This window comes from Phlebotomus papatasi, chromosome 2 (assembly GCF_024763615.1).
Source record: "Phlebotomus papatasi isolate M1 chromosome 2, Ppap_2.1, whole genome shotgun sequence".
In the NCBI taxonomy this organism is placed as follows: Eukaryota; Metazoa; Arthropoda; class Insecta; order Diptera; family Psychodidae; genus Phlebotomus; species Phlebotomus papatasi.
Window position 1 is genome coordinate 1,853,891 of NC_077223.1, and position 25,254 is coordinate 1,879,144.

The 25,254-nt window shown below is 32.0% G+C and overlaps 1 protein-coding gene across 1 annotated transcript in view; it reads right to left on the reverse strand.

Moving 5' to 3' along the window:
- The window catches only part of LOC129802077 (nephrin), a 192,003-nt gene extending 167,475 nt beyond the window's left edge, over positions 1-24,528 (reverse strand). The window contains exons 1-3 of the mRNA XM_055847638.1: positions 24,037-24,528; positions 18,142-18,875; positions 6,577-6,622 (exon numbers count right to left, since the gene is read on the reverse strand). Of these exons, the coding sequence (XP_055703613.1) occupies positions 6,577-6,622; positions 18,142-18,150 (55 nt within the window). The 5' untranslated portion in view covers positions 18,151-18,875; positions 24,037-24,528. The remainder of the gene's footprint in view (positions 1-6,576; positions 6,623-18,141; positions 18,876-24,036) is intronic.
- Positions 24,529-25,254: the final 726 nt, after the last annotated feature.

The window sequence follows — 25,254 nt, forward strand, 5'->3', positions numbered from 1 at the left end:
AAAAAAATAATACGAAAAATTTATTTCTCTCTCACTCTAGCCCTGTATTAAATACCTGTATAGAAGTGACACCTGTCTTTCTTCCGAGGATATAATTCCCGAAAAAATGTAATGTTAAAAGATGTGCAAGAATGAGAAAGAAGGTGAACGGCTGCTACCGGTGGTAATAAGATTATTAAATACAGATGCTAAAGCACCTGTTTGTAATCATCAGCAGCCAAGAGCAGATCTCTCTCTTGAGCACACTTTTAAAATTACTTGGTTAAAAATACGATTGTTAAAAGGCCAATTGGCCATGCAATGGAACAAGAACTCTGTGAGATGAACGAAAAGGTGATTTCTCTCCCAAGAAATATTTCTTCTGCTATACATCGCAGGAGAAACAGCCAAAGAAAAAGACATAGAATGGAGGGTAAACATAAAAAGAGTCAATAATAAAACTTTTCTCCAAAAGTCCTACAGAACAAAAAAAAAGTTCTTACATTGAATATTATTTTGGAAACTTTTATCCCTAGTCCCATTCATTTATTTAACTCCTCGGATGTAATTTCATGCGAAAATTATTGTGACTCTCTTGATTGCAAGCAATTGTTACACAAAACGAGGGGTTGATGTTTAATTTCTCTGTCATATTTGTGACAAGATTGATTGGTGTTTATTATTTGGATTTGCCTCATACTGCCCTACCCTCCCCCTTCAAATTTCCTCACAAGTACAGAAGAAAAAAGAAGTTATAAGTTTTTAGATTACACAACAAAGAGCTTTTTGCCCCAGAGAAAGAACAAAACTTTCCAAACAAAATGATTCTTAAGAATAATTGAAATTGTAAAATAAAAACTTTCACAATCTTAATTCTACATCGAGTTAAACATTTAATTTAAAATTGAACTAAATTTTTAAAAAATAGTTCTCCAGCTCAAGTTTAATATTAGATTATCAAGTTATGTGTTATATCTCGAGAGCTTAATGAATTAACTTTAAACTTATAGATGATAGTGGGACAGTATCAAGCACTGAATGACCTTTGAAAATACAAAACTTTGCGATAATCAAATATAATAAAGGAAATGTACGGTTTATTTTCAAATAAACCAATATTATTTATATTTCTAAAAATACTTAGAATAAAAAATCAAAATGTCGATTTTTTATGTTGGCATGAAAGGACGTTATGGTCTACGTATGAATTTTTATTGACATTTCTTTTTTTTTGTTGAGTTTCTTTAAGGATTAAGGGGTGGAATTATACTTATTTCCACCATTGTATTATCAAATAATAAGTATTCCTGTTCTCAATTTGTCAATTTTCGCAAACAGCGAAAAAGAGAAACAAATACACTCTTAGAAAAAATTAGTTCGTACAAGCTCATATGCAGTTATTAGAACTATAAAATATAGTAAATATAGACCCAACTATATATTTAGTTTGGGTAACTAAATGAAATAGTTGACCACAGTTAGTTAAAGTATCCTTTTCATTTAGTTATCACAACTAAATCAAAATAGTAATGGGTACTATAACATATTAGTTCCAATTACTAAATAAATGGGGTTGATACCCATCTTATTGGCTGTAATAACTATATCATATTAGTTGTGGTTACTATATAGCATTCATTGTGATGCATATTTCTTATTAGTTGCTTTAAATTCGAAAGAGCTTCAACGCATTACTAAAATAAAAACCACTCTTTACTATTGGAAAAGTAGTCATAACTTTATGAAAATATAGGCCTATCTATTTACATTGGTTGTGAGAACTAAAAGGAATTAGTGACCAATATTAGTTGGGATAATGATTTCATTTAATTAACACAAGCAAATATAATTGTATGAAAGCATTATGAAATAATTGCCGCAACTTATCCACGTAAATATTGTCTTATATTCTCACTACTAATAAATTTATTATAAGTATAATGTTTTAAGAATATAAGAACTATTTTAAATAGATTTGATAATAATCGTCCGAACAACTAATTTTCATTAGTAATCACGTCTAAACTTTTCTAAGAGTGTACGAGTTTAGAAACACCTCTAACAATCTAAATCTAAACTTTACGTACGACTCTACTATAACATACCGCCCATAACGCAACAATATACATAAATATAGTTAAAATACACAAAATTCATGGAAAACAAATACAGTAGAGTCTCGCTATAAGCCATCGCTCTGTAGTCCACAATTTATCGAGCGTTGATTTCAAAACACGGATTTTAAGTTAGGTTATGTTTTTTAGTACGCGACATGCAATGTTTATTATAATTATTTTAATATTTTTGGTAAACTTTATTGAGTAGTTGTGATAATTGTAATCAATAATGCAGAGAGCAAGGACAAGTACCACAAAAGCAAAGAAAGTGGAAGCCGTCGAGCAATTTCAATACTAAAAGTCGTTGATAATTTTAAAAAGTGACGTGGACTATAGTGCGACCCAAGTGTCAAATCTGGAACCAAATATGGACTATAGCGAGACTCTACTGTAGAAATAATAAATAGAAAGAAAATTAAACATAAATTGAATATGTTTTTAATTTCAAAATGTTCTTCTTATAAAATACATTCTATGAAAAAATATTAGAAAAAATAACATAGAATTTTTTAATGATAGAATTCATATTTTGGACTCCTCTTTGAAACAGTAGGGGTAAGTGCTCAGTGCTCATGCTTCGTACGATCTCAAACTTCGTATTGACTAAATTTTCCCATGTTTCTCAATAAATATTACTCTGCAATATATTTTAAAAACAGGGCATTTTCCCCTAGTTTTCAAAATATGGATTCGATGGGTCACATTTAATGAGAAACATAGGAAAAAATTAGTCATTGCGAAGCTTGGGATCGCACGAAGCATGAACACTTTCCCCTACATAAAAAAATATTGAGAATTAATTTATAATTGCCTTGAAGTTATAGGCATTTTAGACCATTTTCACACCTCAATGTGCAAATATTTCACCATCCAAACTAATCCAACTAACACATTGTAACATTAAAATTTTATGACGATTCACATTAATTACCCTTAATGTGTGTTTAGATATGTTATTGTCGGCTTTCAATTATTTAAAGTTATGGACAATAATTTATGCAAAATTGCTTCAAATAAACCAATTAATAGTAATAGGTAATGATACTAGGCGTAGCATTCCATAGAGGAACAGGCCTTCCAATAGGCGGAATTTCTAGGGATGCATTATTATTAATTGTTATACACATAAAAAACATATTTCTTAAAATTGTTCATAAATGTTTGTGAATTCCTATTGGGGGCTTAGGGGAAACTGGAGCACCACCAAGCATGGGGTAGCACCAAACACCGCGATTTCTTAATCAGATATTTGACTTCAGAAACCAAGACTTATAGAAATTTATAGGCATTAAAGGGATGCTTGTCCACTGAAGGAATGATCGAGATAGTCCAAGTAATTTAGAAATAAAAATTACTGTTTGGTGGTACCCCGTGTTTGGTGGTGCCCCTGTTTCCGTTATGCCTGCTTCAGATTGGAGGTTTAGCCCAGTTCTCGAAGGTCTCAAAAGTCTAAATAACAAGCAATTTTATTGATTTTTCAAAATCTAATGAAACATTTGCCCTTATAATCCAATTCTAAAGAACAATTTTCTCAAGTATCTTGTCGGAAAAGCAATTAGAGGACCTAAGCCACATGGCTCAAATCTGAAGCCCATATTACGAAATGCTTGTAAAGCGTATAATCCACTAAAAAAATTCTTAACCACATTTTGTGGGCCAAGTTCAGCTTTTCTTACTGGAATAATTCATAATTTGAGAAGTTTGAATTAAGTGCCAAAAAAAGAAACTTTAAGGAGTTTGACACTTCCATTTCAGCTATGAAGTGTCATACGTTTTAGCTCATTTTAATAACATCAAAGAAATTTGAAACTTTAAATATTAAAGGGATTTAAACTAGAATATGGATTAGCTTTTAGGCCCCTACGCATTATGAGCAATTTTCGTCAAAAAAAGCATTTTTTGACAGAATTTTGACGTTTCCAGCAAAAACAGTGCAGACCATGTCCTTGAAAAAAGCAATTGTTGACGAAAACTATTCCCAATGTGCAGTCGGCCTTCAAAAACCAATTTAAATATTTAAATCTACTGCTTCCTGCACAGTTTTTAGATCAAGAAAATTTCAGGGATCAAAATGTCTATCCTCCTCTTCCTCTTCTTACGTATGTATTCTTACGTCTATCCCACTTTTTCGTACTATTCTTCTTCTTTTCAACATCACAAGAAATTCAATTTGGATATATGTGAAAAATCGTATGTATTATACTCCAGAGTTTTGATTGAAGGAGTAAATCATGTAAATATTGATTTCATTAAATTTCCCTGTCCTAAAATATGTCCTGAAGGCCTAAGGATTTATCTCAAAATTGTGGTGAATATCGCCAAAAGAAATTCACAGGAATTTCAGGTTACAGGAATTAAACACTTGAAATATTCTCTACAAAAAGAAAATCTAGAAGTTATGTCAAAAGCACACCTTTTGAACAAGGAAAATTTTATGAAATCGAAATTCGAATCCCTTTCTTTCTTACAAGCTTTGCATATTTGTCTATCTCATTGTTTCGCACTCTTCTTCTTCTTCTTTTAAACATCAGAACAAATTCAATTTAGCTCAATCAAATTTGGAGTACGAAAGAATGAGATAGACATATGCAAAATGTGTGCGAAAAAAATGTGATATGAATTTTGATTTCATGAAATTTTCCTGTGCCGGAGACATTATGGCTCCGGCACACCAGATCAGGAAAATCTCGTAAAATTAAAATTCACATGTTTTTTCTCTTTCGAGCGTTTTCCGTATGTCCATCTCATTCTTTCCCACTCAAAATTAGATTGAACTAAATCAAATTTGGTGTGATGTTTAAAAGAAGAAGAAGAGTACGAAAGAGTAGGATAGACTTATGCAAAACATTTGAGAACGAAAACAATGTAAATTTCGATTTCATGAAACTCTATGCATCTAAAAGGTGTAACGGAGACATTATGGCTCCGGCACACCTTTTAGATCAGGAAAATTTCATGAAGTCGAAATTCGAAACCTTTTCTTTCTCACTTGTTTTGCATATGACTATATCATTCTTTCGCATACCAAATTTGATTGAGCTAAATTGAATTTGGAGTGATGTTTAAGAGAAGAAGAAGAGTGCGAGAGAATGAGATAGACATTATGCAAAACATGTGAGAAAGAAAGGTATCCGAAATTCGACTTCATGAAATTTTCTTGATCTAAAAGGTGTGCCCGAGCCATTATGAACCATTTTGCACATTCTCAATTTGGTTTAAAGAGATCAGAGAAAATCAAGATTGGCATTCCTGTATTTTTCAAACGTTTTACATATATCTATCTCATTCCTTCGCACTCTTCTTCTTCTTTTGAATATTACAACAAATCTAATTTACTTCAATTCAATTTTAAGGTATAAAAAGTGGGTTAGACGTATGAAAAGCGTTTGAGAGAATCTTGATTCAATAAAATTTTCCTGATTTAGGCCATTAGGGGAAAGTGGGGCAAATTGAAAGTGGGGTACCTTTAAAATTAGGATTTTTTACCTATTTTTAAATAAAATTGATCCTTATCGTGATATAATTTAGCTGCACAAACAGATTGAGAAGCTAAATTACATTATGATATGGTTCAGTTTCACTTAAACATAGGAGTAAATCTCAATTTCAAAGGTGCCCCACTTCCCCCTACTGAACATATTTATTCCGTGATGTTTTAGACTGATTGAGTCTTTGAAAGAGAGAAACTTTGAACTACTGGCCAACGCGCAATAACTTTTGTTTTGTAAACATGTTATTGGCATTTCAATGAGAGTGAGTGAGATCTAGATTTAGTCATCTCGCTCACTCTCATAGAAAATTTTGAAAACATATTTACAAACAAACGTTATTGTGCGCTGGGCATACCTCGTTCGTATTTACCGACCAGTTCGATACGAATAATACAGAATAAATATTATTTTTAAATATTTAGCTATCATCTCATGTCTTCCGTGAAAAATTCAATACGTGCTCCAATACGTGACTTTAAGAGAATTTAAACAAATTCATTGATTTATTTTCAATTAATGTATCGGTTAATAATTAATTTAAATTATAAAAACCTTCAGCAATTTTATTTTTAATTTATTTGTGAATGCAAAAAGATCTATAGGTGTTAACTATCATCCTTTATAGCAAACACATGTTTATGAAATATTTTCAAATCTGTCAGAGTACATATCGAATATCTGAATAACTAAAGTGTCCCTTTCCGGTTGAATATTACAGAAATCCATTAGGTGAAGAGTCAGTGTAACTAATCCATAAAGTGAAATGTATTATCCAAGTCTGTTTGAAAGTCACCATGTCAAATGGTAAGAAATTTCTATCAATATCAGAAGGAATTTGTGACAATATAGTTCGAGATATATAAAATTGTATATATATTGTGAGCTTTTTTTTTATTCCTGAGTTTTCTCCAAACATCAACATCTTTGGTCATTTGATAAGAAAGAAATACGGTGTTGAAGGAAAGAATATAAAAGTTTTCATTACTCACCTCCAATTAGGATTAATGCCACTCGTGATAGTATCATTGTGACAGTCTGTGGAAAGAGAAGAAAAAGAAAATTGAGAAAAACACACGTTAGAAAAATAAGACAAATTCACATTTTATCACAAAATAATTTCTCACAATGTCGTTGTATTAGGGAAAGTGCAACATGGAGCAAAAGTTTTGTGAAAATTTAAAAGAGTGAACAAGTGTAAATTTCACTTTAAATAAATAAAAGTCTGCTTAATACCATTTCTTCTATCTACTTTTGGAAGATTCAAGCGTATACTCTCCGTATGTACAACATCCATTCTATGCTGTAAGGAAAAGTCTAAGAGAGAAACTTTTGACCAGGACCATCTCTCTAAAGAAAACTCTTGATTTCAATCCTTGATGCGACACATTTCGAAAAGTCCTTTACAGATTTAAACTATACATATAATATATACATAAAATGTTAGGAAAAGAAACGAAAACTTGCATTTTCTCACAATTTCATTTGCAAATGTTACACCCTGACAAAATGTACGAAAAGTTTCAATTTCCCGCATTTTATTTAACTTTATTTTTTTTTATATATATATAGATTTCCGCAACAAATTTATCAGTTTCACCATTTTCCTTTTTTTCAATGTCTTTTTCTTTCAATATAAGATAAAACATCCATGACTTTTATTGCTTCTCTCTTACCATTGCTCTGAGAAAGGTGCTTACAGGATACCTGTCTCACTGATAAAGCGTAAAATTGATCCAATTTATAATGGTGCTGGTTTCTTTTACCAAATGTCAAATATCGTTGAATGTAAGACGAATTCTTCAGCACATTAAGTTAAGCCATAATTTGTTATACTTCTTATTTTAATTCAATCATTCATTCGGCATTAAATAACTTTACATTATCTTCTTTAATTAAAAAAAAAAGAAAAGTTATAAAATTATGGTGCAATTCCAATGAAAATGAAAATGACTGTTCCCAAGTGCTTCTGCATTATCGACGTTTCTTTGGTTCCTGTTTCGACTGTTTTCCACAGTCCTAGACATGTTCTAAACCACGGATTACTATATTCCTGGATAGTAGGTAGAGATTTTCATGTCTCATAGTGCTCATAGTAGTGCAAACAAACCAAATAAAAGTGCACCCAGGAATAATGCGATTTGATGCTAAGGAATGAAAATGTAGGATTTAAGTGATTTTCAGTCTCGAGAATATCAAGAAGCAAGTGTACGACGTCTTTATTCGTATTTTTATTCAGTTTGTTTGCACTACAATATGAGAAACAAAAATGTCTACCTACTATCCAGGAATATAGTAATCCGTGTCTAAACCCGTCAAACAGGCGTGACAGCACTCAACGTAGAGAAAAGTCGATAATGCAGAAGCACTTGAGTACAATAAAGTGCTAAATAAATATTCAGAAAAAAAGATTTCCCCTTTTACTTTTTCATTGGAATAGCACAATTAACCTCAAGGGGAATTCTGTAGCCATAAGACATTCGAAAATGCCATACCTATTCTATACCATAACTATTCGAAAATGCGATTCATATCAATTACTGAGAGCTTTACAAAGCTCTTACAATAGCTCACGATCACTGGCCTTTAGTGTTGTCCCGATCTGGAATTAACCACCTAAATTTGTGATATGACATTGTCATATCTATCTATCATTGAGATACAGTGGGACCTCGATAGAGTCAACTGATTATTTCCAGGCCTCTTGATCACTCTATTGGATTCGTTGATTCTATCGGAGTCCGAAAAAAAATCAATTAAAATGTGAAATTTTGATATAAAGGTGTATTATTTTATGTTTATACTAGATCATTGATAAATTCATCACGATAGTAGAATATTTTACTTAATTAACTCTTTCGCGTCTTTAGGGTAATGTCATGACTCGGGGAAAAAAGTTTTTTTGGGTATTTACATTAATTGAAATCTATCTGTTCGTGCACGACATCATAATAGAAGGATGTAAGATTCTTGGCTCATTTTCTCAAGACTCCAGTTAGATTTCAATTAATGTAAATAGCCAAAAAGAAACTTTTTTCCCCGAGTCATATATGACCCTAAAGACGCGAAAGAGTTAACCCATAAATTCTACACATTCTGGTCCAAAAAAGTCGTATGTTTAGGCAAAAGTTGGAGATTAAGGAATAATTTTACGGAATATTTTTATTATTAGTAAATATCTTAAGTATAAACTACTTTCCATGTGGTAATATTGAGGTCCACCCACGATGTTAAGATAAGGAATTGCTGTCTTAAATATTTATTTTTTTTTCACTTTTTTTTGTAAAAGTTCCTGTAGACACTTAATTATTGAAAATTCTAATGCAATTATTATTATTATTATATGTTTATTACTCTTAAGCATATACAATTAACAAAAAGTATGCAGCAATAAGGCATGAATCAGGCGTTTGCCGCCGTCTTAGCGTTGGTGACCAGCCTCCAAAGCCAAACGGCGAAAATGCTTCTTCTCAGGCTGTATAGTCTTTTGTCGTGTATAACGATCTTTTATATTTTATCAGACAAATAAATTTCAATTACAAAATATGCCCTATTGAAGAGATAATCGGAAATATGCTCAAGGTAGATGTGAAAGGAGCAACTAGGCTCGTGACGTCACAACGAATTCAATTCAACACAAAAAAAATATGAATAAAGAAAAAAATTAATAATCATCAAAAGTGTAGCAGAAAACCCAGAAACCCACATGAAAAATCCAAAAAAAGAAAAAGAGAAAAATTAGAAACAAAATAATTGAGGACTCGAATATCTATTACCGTTTTATTAAGTAGAATTTAATTTAAATTTTGAGTGGATAAAAGAAGTGATTGTTAATTCTTTTCGTTATGCTATATCTATAACTCTAAGCTTCACAAAAAAGCAATAAAACCAATTTTTCTCATTTTTTCATATAATAATAATAATAATAATAATAATTTTATTCAACTTCGCATATTCTGTAATATGAGCGCTAAATGGTTAGAGATATTGACTTGAAGTTTTCAGACGACCCCTTAACAAGTGAACCTGAGGATTATTAATATGACTCTTGTTTCCTCCACAGCCCTCCCTTCCCCTATCCAAAATCGTATTTTTGAGGGTCGTATTAAAAATCTTCAAGTCATCTGAAGACTCCAAGTCAATATCTTTAAACATTCATCACATAAATTTAAAATGTACAAAAGAAGGAAGTTTTAACCGTGTTCTTGCTTAACAATTTTAATTTTATGTTGCTCTTTTTTGTTTTTGATCCAAATGTTCTTTCGAGATACTAATCTTTTAAATTAAAAATTTAGCTTAAAATAAATTTATACGTTTTCTTTAGAAGCCTAATTTTTATGATCGTTTATCATGTACATTTTTTTAAGAAGTGAGTTCTTTAAAAAGTTCGAATAAATTTAGAAAACATTTCTTCACTATGTTATACTCAAAGATACCTGTACATTTTTTTTGTAATATACCAGTTCATATTTTTTTGTTTGTACCATAATATTATTCACTTCCAAATTGATGATGGCTCAAATCCTTTACATTGTGATCATATGCTTAATTGGCATAATCAAAAAATCTTTAGACAAGAGAGAAAACATAAGAGTATCAATCGGTCAAAAAGCTTAAAATTATTTTATTGGAAAATGATTACACGGTTATGATACGAATTTTATCATAAAATAATCATGTCCTCAGAAGTTCTATTTCCTGCTATTATCATGTCCTTATATAATTTTTTTTCTTGTATTCAAAGTATTACGTTGATACACAATAAGGCTGGTTTTTATTTCGAAAAGATCATAATAAAATCATAGTTTAGTAATAAAAGAAAAGTTGACTCTATCGTTAGAGTAAAAAAATAGCTGTTGACTCTAATGGAGATTGACTCTATCGAGGTCCCACTGTATATGCTGTTTTTTTGTCTATTTTGACCCACGTAAGCCCTTAATGTGAAGAAAATATGCGTTACTTCGATAAGGATTTGACTTTAAATTATGACTTAGTGTTATAAGAAAATGTTTCAGGGCTTTTATCTCAAAACATCCTGATGCTGAATGTGTCATTCAAATCGCGGTAGTGCGATATGAAATTTTTTTTTTAAATGAAAATCCATAATTACTTTATATATTTAATATATAGCACTTTTAAAGCTTTCGACATGCTACATTAAAAAACATTGGTTGCAAATTGTTTATTTATTTATTTATTTGATTGCTACTCTGTCAAAATAAAGAGAAATATCAGAACAAAACAAAAAAAAAGCAACAGAACCCATGGAAACTCTAATAATTGGTTTTGGATGAATTATTTTGGCAAAAAAGGTCCTTTGATTTATAAAAGGGAAAAACACCCTGAACATATGTATGACGAAACATTTATAGAATTGAAATTATTTACTTATCGATAATATTTACATACTGATTCGTATTCTATATGTTAATTGTTCATAAATGGTTGAAACTTAGTTCGAATCGCAATCAGTTAAGAAATAAGCTCTTCAGTTTTTAAGACAAGGGTTACAGGGGAAACTGGGGCAGCTGTAAACACTGATTTTTATTTCTGTACTACTTGGAGTATATTGCCAATTTCTTCAATCGAGAAGGATCAGAATAGTATCGATAATATCTATGAATTCGTATAAATCTCATCCTCTGAGTTATAATTTCTAATTAAAAAATCACAGTGTTTACAACTACCCCATTTTTTTCCTTAAATCGCTTTCTTCGTCAAATTATGAACAAATATTTATTCACTCTGCCAAATGTTGAGTAGAACGTTTCTACCAAAAATTCTCATTTCATGCAATCATGCTAAAGAGGAATCCCAGAAAGAAGCTTGGGAATTAATTACAAGACAAATTACAAAATAAAATTACTTTTCCAACTAGCTTTAGCACAACATTTGAGATCTATTCCTTGTTATTGCATCGCGTCGTGAAAATGTTTGTTATGCTTCTAGGGAAATCATGTGTAGTCGTATTAATCCGAATTTGCATATTAATTTAATGCATTTTATATAGTGTCACAATAATAAAATAAAAAAGTTATTACCTTTTTAAATTACTGTAAAACTACACCAAATAAGTAACTAATATTAAAATTTTATTGTGTTTTCATACAAGAAGATATGAGCTCCAGACTAAATTTACAGAAAAAAAACAGAATAATTTTCTCGAATACTTTTATTTGTAAAATATGAATAATGTGTGTATCGTAATGTGCTACGCAGAAATGCTTTGTTTTATAAACATGTTTTTGACGTTTTAGTGACAGTGACAGGAATCTAGATCTAGTCATCATGCTCACACTAGTAGGAAGTTTTATGAAAACATATTTACAAGACGGAAGAGTGCGATGGAGATCGAAGAAACGTCAAAAATATGTTCACAAAACAAAGATTATTGTGAGATGGGCATTATCCTAGTGCACATACCATTTATTTTGTAAATATGTTTTTGAAATTTCAATGAGAGTGAATGAAATATATATCTAGTCATCTCACTTACTCTCATAGGCGGTTTCAAAGACATGTTTACAAAACAAAAGTTATTGTGCGATGGGTATTACTCATAAGGTCCAACGTATAATAATTTTTGTTTAATAAACAAGTTCTTGACATTTCAGTGAGTGTGACACCTAGATCTAGTCATCTCTTTCACTCTCACTAGCAATTTTAAAAACATATTTATAAACAAAGTTATTGTATTCTGAGCATAATGACCAACGCACAACAACTTTTGTTTAGTAAACAAATTTTTGACATTTCAATAAGAGAGAGTAAGATCTATATGTAATCATCTCTCTCACTCTCACTGACAATTTTGAAAACATATTTATAAACAAAGTTAGGGTAAAATGATATAATTTGGAATTAGTGTTATAAGTTGGACAATTCGCCGGTAGAAGTTGGACATAGCTTTTTTCTTGATAAATACAGCACAAAAATTGTTTTTAAGCACAAGGAACCAAATTATAAAACTAAAGCATTAGAAATATACAAATAAAAATGAAGTATTAAATCTATCAAGACAAAAAGCCCTGTCCAAATTGTACCATTGTCCAACTTGTACCACTTTACCCTATTGTATGCTAGGCGTAATTCCCAATGGCCAATAAGTATTATTTTATAAATATGTTTTTGACGTTTCACTGAGAGTGAGTGAGATCTAGATCTAGTCGTCTTGCTCACTCTCATACTCAACATGTTTCTGAACAAAGTTATTGTGCATTGCGCATCACTCTCACTGAAGTGTCAAAAACATGTTTAGAAAACAAAAATTATTGTACGCTGGACATTTTATATATTTTTTAATTGTTCTACAAGTGAATTACTTTTTTGTCAATTTAAACGTATTTCCTTACAAAATATAGGAAATTTATCACTCTACAGCTTTGTGAAAGTAATATTCCTCTATTTTGTAAGGAAATACGTTTAAATTGACAAAAAAGTAATTCACTTGTAGAGCAATTAAGAACTATAGTTTGTAAAATAAAATAAAATATCCATTTTGTGACTTTTTGCCCCAGTCTCCCCTACACATTAAAATAGTACAAATGTGCAAATTGTAATATTCATCGCATTTATCGTCTCCGTGAGTCCAACAACTGATATTATTAAAGTTTTTCGACAATAAGAAAATTCAAAGGAAAAAGCAAAAAAAGTTCCTTGACATTTTCAAATTAAATTGCGTAAAACGAAAAACTTCTCCCACTATCTGACTCTAGCAATATTCTTGAGCTAAAACAAAAAGCCACCACCTGACGGTATTTTATTTCAACTTTTTCTTTTTCAGAACACTTCATTATTTGCCATGAAATTTATATAAACATAGGGGGAGACTGTAAAAAAAATGTTATTGCATGTGTACATGGGATATGCATTGGCATTGCTCTTTGCACATAATACGATAGAAATGATCTCATCCTATTATTCTCTGGCGTCTTGACACCCCTTTTATCCCTTATATTTTGCACTTGCATATTTTTAAGCATGAAAAGAATTGCAAGCACACCAAGCATTCCTTATTTGTCGACCATATAACATCGAAAGTATATAGATAAGTAGTGACACGTTCTAGGATAGTACTAACATTAAGAAGAAAAATTCTGACTTATTCAGTTCCGTATTTTTAAATCCCAAAATAAAAATAATTTCTTTATTGGTATTGCATAATGTAAAAATACCCTGATGTGCAATAATAAAATATTCCTCTTTTATATCGCGTTGGCGTTCTAGTGCAGCAAAAAGATTGTTTAAAAAAATCATCAATCGAATTCCTCGCGCCAGGTTCGCAATATCGCTATCCTTTTTTTTTTAATATAATAATAGAGGAAAAATTTTATTACTATCAAATCCATAGAGACTGGATTTAGAAATCTGAAGACATTGTTTCTAATGAAATTCTTACGTTTGAAGAAGTTCACTCACTGAAAATGTAGGATTCCTATAATAGTATCTAGTAGATTTTTGTTCGAAAAAATAGGTTTAAGTTGACCTAAAACAATAAAACGGTCTTGAGTCGTGAGACTAGAGGTTTAGACTAGTTCACAGAGCTTTAAAAATCCAAAATAACAAAAAATGTATTAGTTTTTGAAAATCTAATAAATAATTTTTCAAAAATTATGTACCTCGTACTATTCTACTGCTACTTAAAGAGGAAGCAGTTATATAATCCGCTTTTCCAACTTATCACAAGCCTGGATACAAACAATATGAGATATTGATTTACAATCTTCGGATCAATTATTTTCATTTTCGAATAAGGTAACTTATGCTAATTCAAAACCTGCTCTAAATGGAAATTTTTCGCTACTCCAAATGGAAACGAATTGTTTTCATGATAAATACAGTATTAAATTATTATATTTGTATATTTTCTATGTCACAGTTTCATTATTTAGTTAATTTTGCTCTAAATAAAGCAAAAATCCATTCATATTCACAAAATTTAATTTGATAATTTCTCAGAAAAATTAAGAGTGTACCTTTTCCCATCGATTGACTATGTTTTTCAATGAAAAACACAATGAGGTGACTGTTGTTTATTCGTTTTGTTTAACATTTATGTCATATTTCTGGCTAATTTTAGTTAAATTGAGTACTAATCTTTATTGTTAACGGTACGTGAAGTTTTTAAATGAAACAATTACCTCTTTCGTAAGTAAAAAGGGTTTTTCTGAAGTGTCTGCAAATGCTTCAATAAGAAACCCCGGAAATATGATTTTTTCGAGATATTTTCATATTGTTTGAGATGGAAAAGGAGAAAAGATCAGGAATAAGAACGAATCCTGCACTCAGGAGCAACTCAACAAGGTTTTGGAAGTCTTTAGTCGTCGACACTGTTTGTCTCCAATTAGAAACTTTCCCTTGTATCCATTTGGATTAATTTATTTCCAATAGAAGGATTTTACGCTCGTATATTTTTCTTGTATTTAAGAAGTTTTCAAATTATATCTAAAGAATTTTCACTAAACAGTAACATTCTAGAAGAGTCAAGGAGCAAATTTATGTAATTCTCTTCAGAAAAAAATATGAACTTAATGTGTTGAATCTTCTGTCAAAGTTAAAGCGTCTGGAAATGGTTTTGAATTAGGACATTTACCCTATGTCTTGAGGTAGTCAGGGCAAACATCTGGTCTTCAGGCACCCATATCCGAAAAACATTTGCTTAAATTTGAATTTTTTTGAAAGGTCTTGAAATTTTTAACCCGGCTGCATTGTACTTAATCTGTAATGAATCCATAAAGAACTTACAATTTATGTACCTTTTTAGAATATTTTTCAAAAATCTTTTTTAATTGTCCGAAAGCTTGAGACACGATTAGAGGTCAAACGGCAAAAGACATCAACGTGCGGTCTTCGGAACAATAAGTCAATATTATCTAGGACAGTATTTTTTTCTATTGCCCCTTCCCCGACCCCCTCCCTTCTACACCTCCAAAACTATATTTTTGGTTGATTTCGAAAACGGCTCCTAGATTATTTTTCATTTTCGAATACGTTTTGGATGCAGTCAAGGTGAACATTTCGTCCTTATACACCTATGCTCGAAAAACATTTCGATATCAAGTTTTCCAGGATTAAAGTTAAACCACTTAGGGTTGTTTCTCAATATATTTACCTTTATTATGATTCATTGAAAGACTTAAAAATTTCAGACCTTGTAGCATCGGTAATAAATCGGAAAAGTATCCGTAAATGATTTACATACGTTTCTCAAGATTATTTTTTATTTCTCCGCATGTTTGTTTTTTAAACTGAAATATTCTAAAATGTACTTTTCTTAAGCAGTTTTCTATTTCGGAATGGTTTTGATATTTATGAATTAATTTTGTGTACTGGTATGCACCCAAAAATCATGCTAAAAGATAGTTTACGGAGAGCTCTTTCTCATGAGTTCGAGCAGTCCGCAACGCTGGGACGCTTTGCGATCTATTTTTTTTAAATAGTCTTATTAGATTAAAATCTTCATAAGGTCTAACAATTTTTTTTTTGGGAAACTTTCTTTACTTTGAACAAATACTGGTCTGTTTCCTGGAAATGCGCTTGGGACTGTTCTCAAGTTTTAATTATCAATTTTTAAATATAATTGTTTAAAAATTTATGAGGAAATTTTAAATTTGACAAAGTTGAAATAGAAGGTCTTCAGGCTAGAGGTATAGCCCGGTTCTCGAACATCTAAAAATCCGAAGCAACAAGGAATTTTATCGGTTCATCAGAATCTAATAGATCGCGTATAACTGATTATCCAATCCTGACAAAATTACCCAAAGAATCTTAACTGATAAGAAATTAGAGATGTTAAGCCATATGGCTAAATCTTAGGTCTGAAGCCGGTAGGGGAATGTAGGCATGTTTCGCACAGAGTGAACCTCCAAACAATGCGAATTTTCTCTTTGTTTGCAAAGAACTGACCTACCATTTCTCATCTCGTTTCATGAGCTCATTAATGATCTATCGTATGGCTAAGAAATAACGAACTAACTCTTTGCAAATAAAGAAAAAAATTTGCGTTGTTTGAAGGTTCACTCTGTGCGAACCATTCCAACATTCCCCTATGAGACAACTTTTCTGTAGTTTTTTAATCAACTTTGAATTTTTCGCAGAAGAAGAATTACAAGTTGAGAACAGTTGCCAGCGCCATCCTTGGGAGGAAAATAGTAATATCACGAGGAGTATACTGTTATCAGTATCAGTAAAATATTGACAATTTATTTATATTAATTGTCGATGACATATTATCTTCTGTGAAAATGAAACCAATCAATTCTCTCGCAGATTAACAATCACAATAAATTAATAATGTGAAAATATTGAGGTTAGTTCAAAAAAGGGTTGTTTTTTAAAAATGCACCGGAATTGTTAATAACGCACTTGTACATAAGTTCAGTCATATTTCAGCATAATCAAATACCTATATAAATATAAAAGCCACAAAATGCGACTTACAACTATGAAATGCTTTAAAAAAAAAACTTTAATAATGTGAATTGGATCAATTATTGAAATAAAGAGAATTTTTTTATTAAATTAAATTTCACCTTTTGCAATAAGTAATATGTAAAATAAATCAATAAAATTTTTTTCTTGAGTAATTTTATATTAAAATTGAATGGAATAAATAACGGATTGAATTGGACTTACGAACAACGTTTGCGAAAGAAATACAAACTTACAAACTTTTTTTCTTACAAACGTTTTTTTGTAAGTCCGCAGTGGGAATTCACAAACATTTACGAACAATTTCCAAAATAGTTTTCTTCTATTGTATGATCAAAGCGTGATCAAATCATAAATTTCGATCTTTTACGAACTTATTTGCAGGTTATACGATTTACGAACATTTCGTAAAGTCAGCAATTTACAAAACTTTACAAATAATTTAACGAAATATTGTTTTCTATATAAATTGCAGGCGCTTTATCATTAAAAAATTAATATAAGGTAAAGTGATATAAGTTGGACATAGTGTTACAAGTTGGTCAATTCGCCGGTACAAGTTGGACAGGGATTTTTTCTTGATAAATACAGTACTAATTTTTTTTTAAGCACAAGGAACCAAATTATAAAACTAAAGCATTAAAAATATACAAATAAAAATGAAGTACTAAATTTATAAAGAAAAAAACCCTGTCCAACTTGTACCATCACTGAGAGAAATCCGAAAAAGTTAAAATAACATTCCGGAAATGTTAATATTACCCTGCATTATTGATCCGAAATCGGTGTAAATATTACCCTTTTTAGGTGTTTTAGGGGTTAAATTAACCCTTTTTCATGTTAATTTTACCCTTAAAAAGTGTAAAGTTAACATTAAAAAATGTTGATATATTTTTACACCTAAAAAGTGTTAAAGTTACGAGGAAAAAAAAGTTAATCGCACCCTCTTTTTTTCTCAGTGATGGTCCAACTTATACCACTTTACCCTATGCGTTATAAAGTGCTAAATATAATTTAAAATGGTAAAAGAAGTCTCTCAAAATAGTAATTTTACAGAAATATTGTATCCATAGGAGAAAGGTTTCAGGAAAATTAATAAAGAACGAAGGTAAAGAAAAATAACTTACCAATTGCATTTTGATGAGGGTTATTTATTTCCAGGTGTATCAAGTGAATCCCCCTTTCTGAAATCTCACAGTAAAGACTTCCTCATTGAGGGAAATATTCTTTGAGTACTTTTGAGTGTGCTAAATTAATCCGAGTTTAGAAGGAATCTTTCCCTCAAGAATGCAAATTGAATTTGAGCACTTGTTTGTCAGCATCAAATTGAAGACACTCCAATAAATCTCACAGCATTCTTTCACTATCAAACTTAACTCTATTCACTTTGCTTTGAGTGTTCTCTTGCATGTTTTTTTTTTAATTATTTCTTTAGTACCCATATGGTGTGGTTGGCATTCATTTACGTATATATTATTTAGACATTAAAATTATGCTTTTAGAAGACTCCTTTGAGCTTTAATCTATTTATTTATTTAAAAGGGCTAATTTTTTTTTTAAAGTACACTCTATCGATTAAAAAAATACCAATTTTAAGGCAAAAACAATAAACGCTTTTATTATTTAGTCACTATAAGGGAAAATTCACAATTTGGCATTTCATAATTGGCCTTTTTATCTCCATGTGTCCACTAATAAACTCTCTCAATTATACCGTGTTTATTGTAATCCCTTTTTGTCCTATACTTCTACACTTTTGGACTTTTTTTCACAGTTTATGTATGAGCATTTTCTACACTCCCGAATAGCAACTTGTTAGATTAGAATTAACTGAAGGGGCGGATTCCTGTGGCTGAAATCACTGATAAAGCACAAAATGTGAGAAAGAAATTAATTTCAATTTGATTGTCAGAGCGAAAATTTGTGGTTTAAAATGTAAATTTGCCACAATCACCGAGGCATTTTGAGTGGGTGGGTTTCAGAGGCCCAACCAACAAAAATAAATAAATCTGTTAATATTACAAAACTCCCATTTTATGCAAGGCACCAATTGAAGTGCAACGGAAATTGTATTTACTTCCGTCTTTTCCCCAACATTTTCAAAGAACTTTGACGAGACAGCAGGTAATTCAAAAGTTTTAAACTTTGACATCTGTCATCTGTCAAAATTTTAAAACTGACAGGAAATTAATTTCAATAGAAAAAGATACAAATAGGGGAAAGTACTCTCCCTTCGAACGTTCATGCCTTTGAATAATGTGAATTTTCTTTTATTTTTCCTAAGAGACTTATGGCCTCTACACACTAGAGAAATTTATGTCCATATTGAAGTAAATTACCTACGCTTGAGTAGGAAAAACTTTTCAATATGTACATAATTTTCTCTAGTGTGTAGAGGCCATTACACATTTCTGTTAAATATTAGTTAGCTTATCATCAATTATTGATAATTATGTGACAATCTTGTGGAAATCTCTTAGGAAAAGTAAAAGAAATTCACATTATTCGAAGGCAAGAACGTTAGAAGGAAGAGTACTTTCCCCTACCAAGATGAACACAAAAACTTTTGGTAATAAAATTGGAAATTATTGGCACTTCTTCCCTATCAATATGCGGGATTTTGAATTTCATACGATTTCTCATTGTTCAATTTTCAAAGTGAAGTTTATTTGTCTTGAAGTAGATGGCGCGACATGTTTCGAATCTGAATTAGAAAGTTAGAATCTGAATTAATTAATTTCGCAACGTACCATCGAATAGAATTTTATCAATCATAAAAAATGGGCCCTCAATGTGTCAAGTGGTAGAGTACTCGGTCTATGATGCAAGTATTCCGAATTCGAATCCTCTTTAGGTCAACGGGATATCTTCAGGCAATAAAAGTTGTTCCTTTATGGAATATTCTTGCAACATTATTAACATTATATAACTTATTTCAAAGGTATTTAGCAAATTTTATTGTACAATTGTTGACAATTGACAAATTTTACAAATACGTAAAATATTTTATACTTCAAACCCATTTGGTATCAAATCTCTAGAAAAAACGGTGAAAAAGCTACTTTAGATGAACTATACGAGACGACTAATTTCAATATTTTCTTAACTTTTATAAAAAAAAATTTAAAAAACAAAATAAACTAAATAAAGTAAAATAATCTCAAAAGGATCCCTTTTTGTCGTATAGATGGCGCAATGGTTATGGAATACAAATTTGACAGTTCAGAATTCCAAAATTTGACAGCGAATAAGTTGGTTAAGTCAAACCAAAAGTACGAAAAATTTTGTCCACACACTCTAGTTTCGAACACCGAACACATTTTGAAACTCTAACACTTCGAAATTCGAACAAGAAGTACTTCAGCCACCTTGAGGAACTTTCAAGAAGTAAGAATGACTTTTTTGGCTATTAAAAATAGATCTCTGAATTTTTAAAATTCCATTATTATGAAGAGTAAAAATCTAACTCATAATCCATGTCTGAGTTTTTTGTAAAATTTAGGATTTCGAATTCTAAATTTATAGGACAAGCTATAATTTCACCTTACGACAGAACTAGGCTAGGTCTGCTGACAAGATTTCAATTTCTTCTAAAGCGATTATTAATTAATCGTTTCGAGTTTCGTTTGATAGTTTTTCGAACTATTCTTGTACGAGAAGAGTTAACTAGTTTTTTAACGGACCTCCCTGACAGTCATAAGACAAATTTTCATTGTAAATTCGAAAGTAGGATAACATCAGAGACCAGTGAGCATCAAATAGATATTGCCAGGAGCTTTATGAAGCTCTCGGTAATTGATATGGATCGCATTTTTCAGTTCAAACTGAATTATTGAATAAAAGATTCATGCCATTCACATCGCTGGATTAGATTGGACTGTCCCAAAATCCGATTGTGAGATAAATCAGTCTCAATCTAATGTGGCGATGTAAGTGACCGCATTGAAACAATTTAGATTGCCTCCTAAGATTGATACTAAAATACACTGGTAAAAATAAAAGGGTCAAATTGACCCTTTTCCAAAGGATGGATCATATTTGACTCTTTGAAAGGGTCACCAGGTACCCTTCGAAAGGGTCACGGTTTTGACATCTATTTAATTCCGGAATAAACGAATAAATAAACAATGAAAAAGTGATCTTTGGTGTTCGCTCAGATGAGAGAAATATGATATCAGTAATAAGTTTACAATAAAACATGATTATTCGTGATAAATGTGCATACTAAATTTCAAGAGATACAAAAGTGAACCTTTCAAAGGGTCAAATACGATCCATCCTTTTGAAAAGGGTCAATTTGACCCTTTTATTTTTACCAGTGTATCTCAAAATAGCATTTTAGGACATTTGAGTCTCAATTTAACTGAATACGATCTGAATGTGACTGTTCCAAAATCCAGTTTGATAGAATCCAGTCTCAATCTAAGGCAAAAATCCAGGATTGGGAATAAAATGTCCCAAAATCAGATTTTCAGCAGTTCAGTATTACCCAATCCCAAAATGGCAGATTAGGACAATTTAGTCTCAAAACTGTATGAGTATGGCCTCAAGGAAATTATTTAGATTGCGTCCTTAGATTGAGACTCAAATGTCTCAAAATCACATTTTGGGACAAACAATTCAATCTCAAATTAACTGAATGCGATCTAAATGTGAGACTGAATTGTCCCAAAACCCGATTTTGAGGAAATTCAGTCTCAATCGCATTTTGGGACAATTCATTCTCATTTTAACTCAATGCGATCTAAATGTGAGACTGAATTGTCTCAAAAACCGATTTTGATACAATTCAGTCTCAATCTAAGAATAAATCATGGTTTGAGAATAAATTGTTCCGAAGTCGGATTTTCGGGCAATTCAGTCTCAATCCAATGTGACGTTGTAAATGGCCTCAATGAAACCATTCAAATTGCGTCTTTAGATGACTGAAATGTCTCAAAATCACATTTTGGGACAAACAATTCAATCTCAATTTAACTGAATACGATCTAAATGTGAGACTGAAGTGTCCCAAAAACCGGTTTTGATACAATTTAGAGTTAATCTAAAGCAAAAATCCTGGATTTGGATTAAATTGTCCCAAAATCCCACCTCGAGGCAATACAGTCTCATCCAATGTGGCAGTGTAAATGACCTCAAGGAAACCATTTAAATTGCCTCCTTAGATTTAGACTGAAATGTCTCAAAATCACTTTTTGGGACAATTCAGTCTCAATTTAACTGAATTCGATCTGAATGTGAAACTGAAGTGTCCCAAAATACGATTTTGAGACAATTCAGTCTCAATCTCAAATGGTGTAATCTCAAATCAGTTACAACTGATATCAATGAAACCGATTTTGGGAGAATTGAGTTACCAGTGCAGTAATTTTTTCCAAGATCCGAGATAGGTTCGTCGCTAGAACCAGGGCTCTCTGCACCATAGATCCAATACACTATCCACTAATTCACTACATTTCCCTTCTACAGGGATTCAATATCCAAGCTCTTTAATGCCACAAAGTTATCTAATGTTCAAAAGCGGATTCGAACCCGGTGTACCTGCACAACTGAGCGACCGCTCTACCACTTAACACGTTTGCTAACAATTGTTCACTTCATAATCGAAAACCTTTCCTCCATTCAAGTATCTAACCCAAAAATTGAGGCAGTTATCAGAAGTTCATAGTAAGATTTCTTCAAGAAAAATTACACAAACATTTCAAGGGTTTCAATTAATTAAAAAAAAAATCAGTTGCACCTCAATTGCCGCACCCGATCTTACATCTTTTGGGATCTCTCTTCCTCACTCTCACATATTCGCCACATTGATGGGTTTTCCACCATCGAAAATCACCCTCCAAGTTCTTGAGATGAAAATTTTATGCTAAAACCGTAAAAATCTTTTTTTTTCTTCATCATCATTTGCTTGAGAGAATGGGCGAAAATGGACTAAGAAAAATCAAATACAAGTGGTGTGAAAAAGGAGGTTTAACGGTGAAGAAAAAAAATCAAAAATTAAAGACAATGCTTTTTGGGTGGAAAACTGGATTTGCACACACATAAAGGGAAAAATCAAAATTGTAGGTGGGGTTTGTAATTCATTTTTAAATATGCCCAATTTTCTCTTCAATCTTTTTTTTTGGCACCAAAAATCAATTTTTTTTTGTCTCATTCGCACAGACTTGGGAAATTCCTTCGGGTTTTTCCTTTAAATATTTTTTTTGGAAAGGATATATATTTGGCAAATGTACTGACGTCAAAAATTTGGTCCTTTTTGGGAGAACAGTGGAGAACACCAACACAGAGGAAAATGTTGTAAATGGTGGAAACACTATATACATCACTATTTCGATTCTGTGTGAAAATCTCCTTCGGTGGAAAATTGTCACTTGGAAGGGAATGTTCGCTTTCCCCAAAAAAAAAAACTGATTTTCACTTGATGTGAGCCAAAATGTATTTATTTGTCGCGTAAGGACAGAGAAAAAGGCACAACTTTTGGCATTTTCTTGGGTGATAAAATGTACTAGTCAGCATTAATGCAGATAAAATACAAAACAACATCCCTTTTTTTATATTTGGGGCTGAGGATAAAGTCTCCTCTCGTGCCAATTTTCTCCTTTTTGGTGAAGAGCAGGGGGTGGTATTTGAAACAGGAGAATTTTGCTTACAGCGGCACCCCAAAAAATCTTCCCTGAAAAAGCGTTTTTTTGGGGAGTAAATAGAAAAAGCACAAGGCGGATAAAAAGGTTTTCGTGAGAAATTGGAGATGAGACAAGAGGTTTCCACTTGAATTTTCCAGGAAGAAAAACACTGGAAAAACTTTTTTTTAACACTATGAATATCATGCTAAAAACTATTGATTTCACACTTTAATTCCTTTTTTTTTTGGGGCTTTGCCGATCAAATTTTGCTTGCCGAACTTATGGAGTATCTCCGTTTACAACTCCATCTGAGACGAATATCCGTTTAGAGGAAGAGAGGCATCCCCATAGAGATTTTGGATAGATGTCAGACACAATAAAAAAAACCAGAACCCGTACCTTACGAAAGGATAATTTTTTCAGCAAACACACAAGTTCGAAAATTGAAGCTGCAGACGTCCATGAAAGGTCAAAGTTCTGCGAAAATCATAATGAAGGAAATAGGGGATGGTTGGGAAAAAAAAGCACAAGGGAAAAACACGGTTTCTTTTTTCTCTTCTATCTTCACCGCCCCGAAGACCGTTTAACTTGCAAAACACTTGACAATATCAATTTTCACAGAATTTCCAAAAACATCCTGCCGATGGCTTGAGCCATTTGTGCGAATTTATTAACTTTGATCCACTTCCACGCAAAATGGTCCAGATAAAACACTCTTTTTTAATACCACGTACAGTGCTGGGGCAAAGATGTTCTCTCGCTGGATATTAAAATTGTATCTCCCTTCACCCTTAAAACCAAGAGAGAAATTGCTGGGTATTGTATGGTTCTCCACAGAAGTCAATTGACGCGCGCGCGCGTTCCGCGATGGTCACCGTACGAGCTCCAACTAAAACATGAATCGGAATGCAACGAAAGCATGCGATCCATCGACGAAACCTGTTTTCATACCGATGGTACTTCGGATACCAATCGGGTCGTGTGCCTGACCGTGCGCACTTCAATTCAACATCCCACAGACACCATTACACTTCCCAAGAGTTGCCTTCTACCCGAAGAAATAATCGAAATATACGCGGTGCATGAGAGATAAAAATTTTCGCTGCCAGCAGCATCATTCAGCAAACGCCTCACAATACACTGTTACAAATTCCCACATGAAACATTCATGAATAGCGCTTTGCTGCGCATCTCTCAAGCCAGAGGGGGCGCTGCAATGCACTTCCATGAGCTTTTACAACCCCTCCCCCTCCATTGCCTCCGCATTCCCCCCAAATCCCCCCCCCAATACATATTTCAGTTCTGAACTCTCACGTACCTCGCTACTGCCCTATCACCCACAAATTGGTACACTTCATCGGTTCACCCCAGCACCACCCTAATACCTACCTTCCCTACGCCATACCTTAAATAAGCATAGGATTTTGCATGATGCCTCATTAAACAAATTATATTTAAATTTCGTGATCAAAGAGCAGAGGCAACCAAAGGTAGAGACTAATCGTAGAATAATTCCCAATTGCACTCACCTGTTTTGCCTTGCCCTCTCTTTCTGCTTCCTCACAACACGTTACTAAATTACATAGCAGCGCGCCTCTTAGCATCGAGACATAAGCA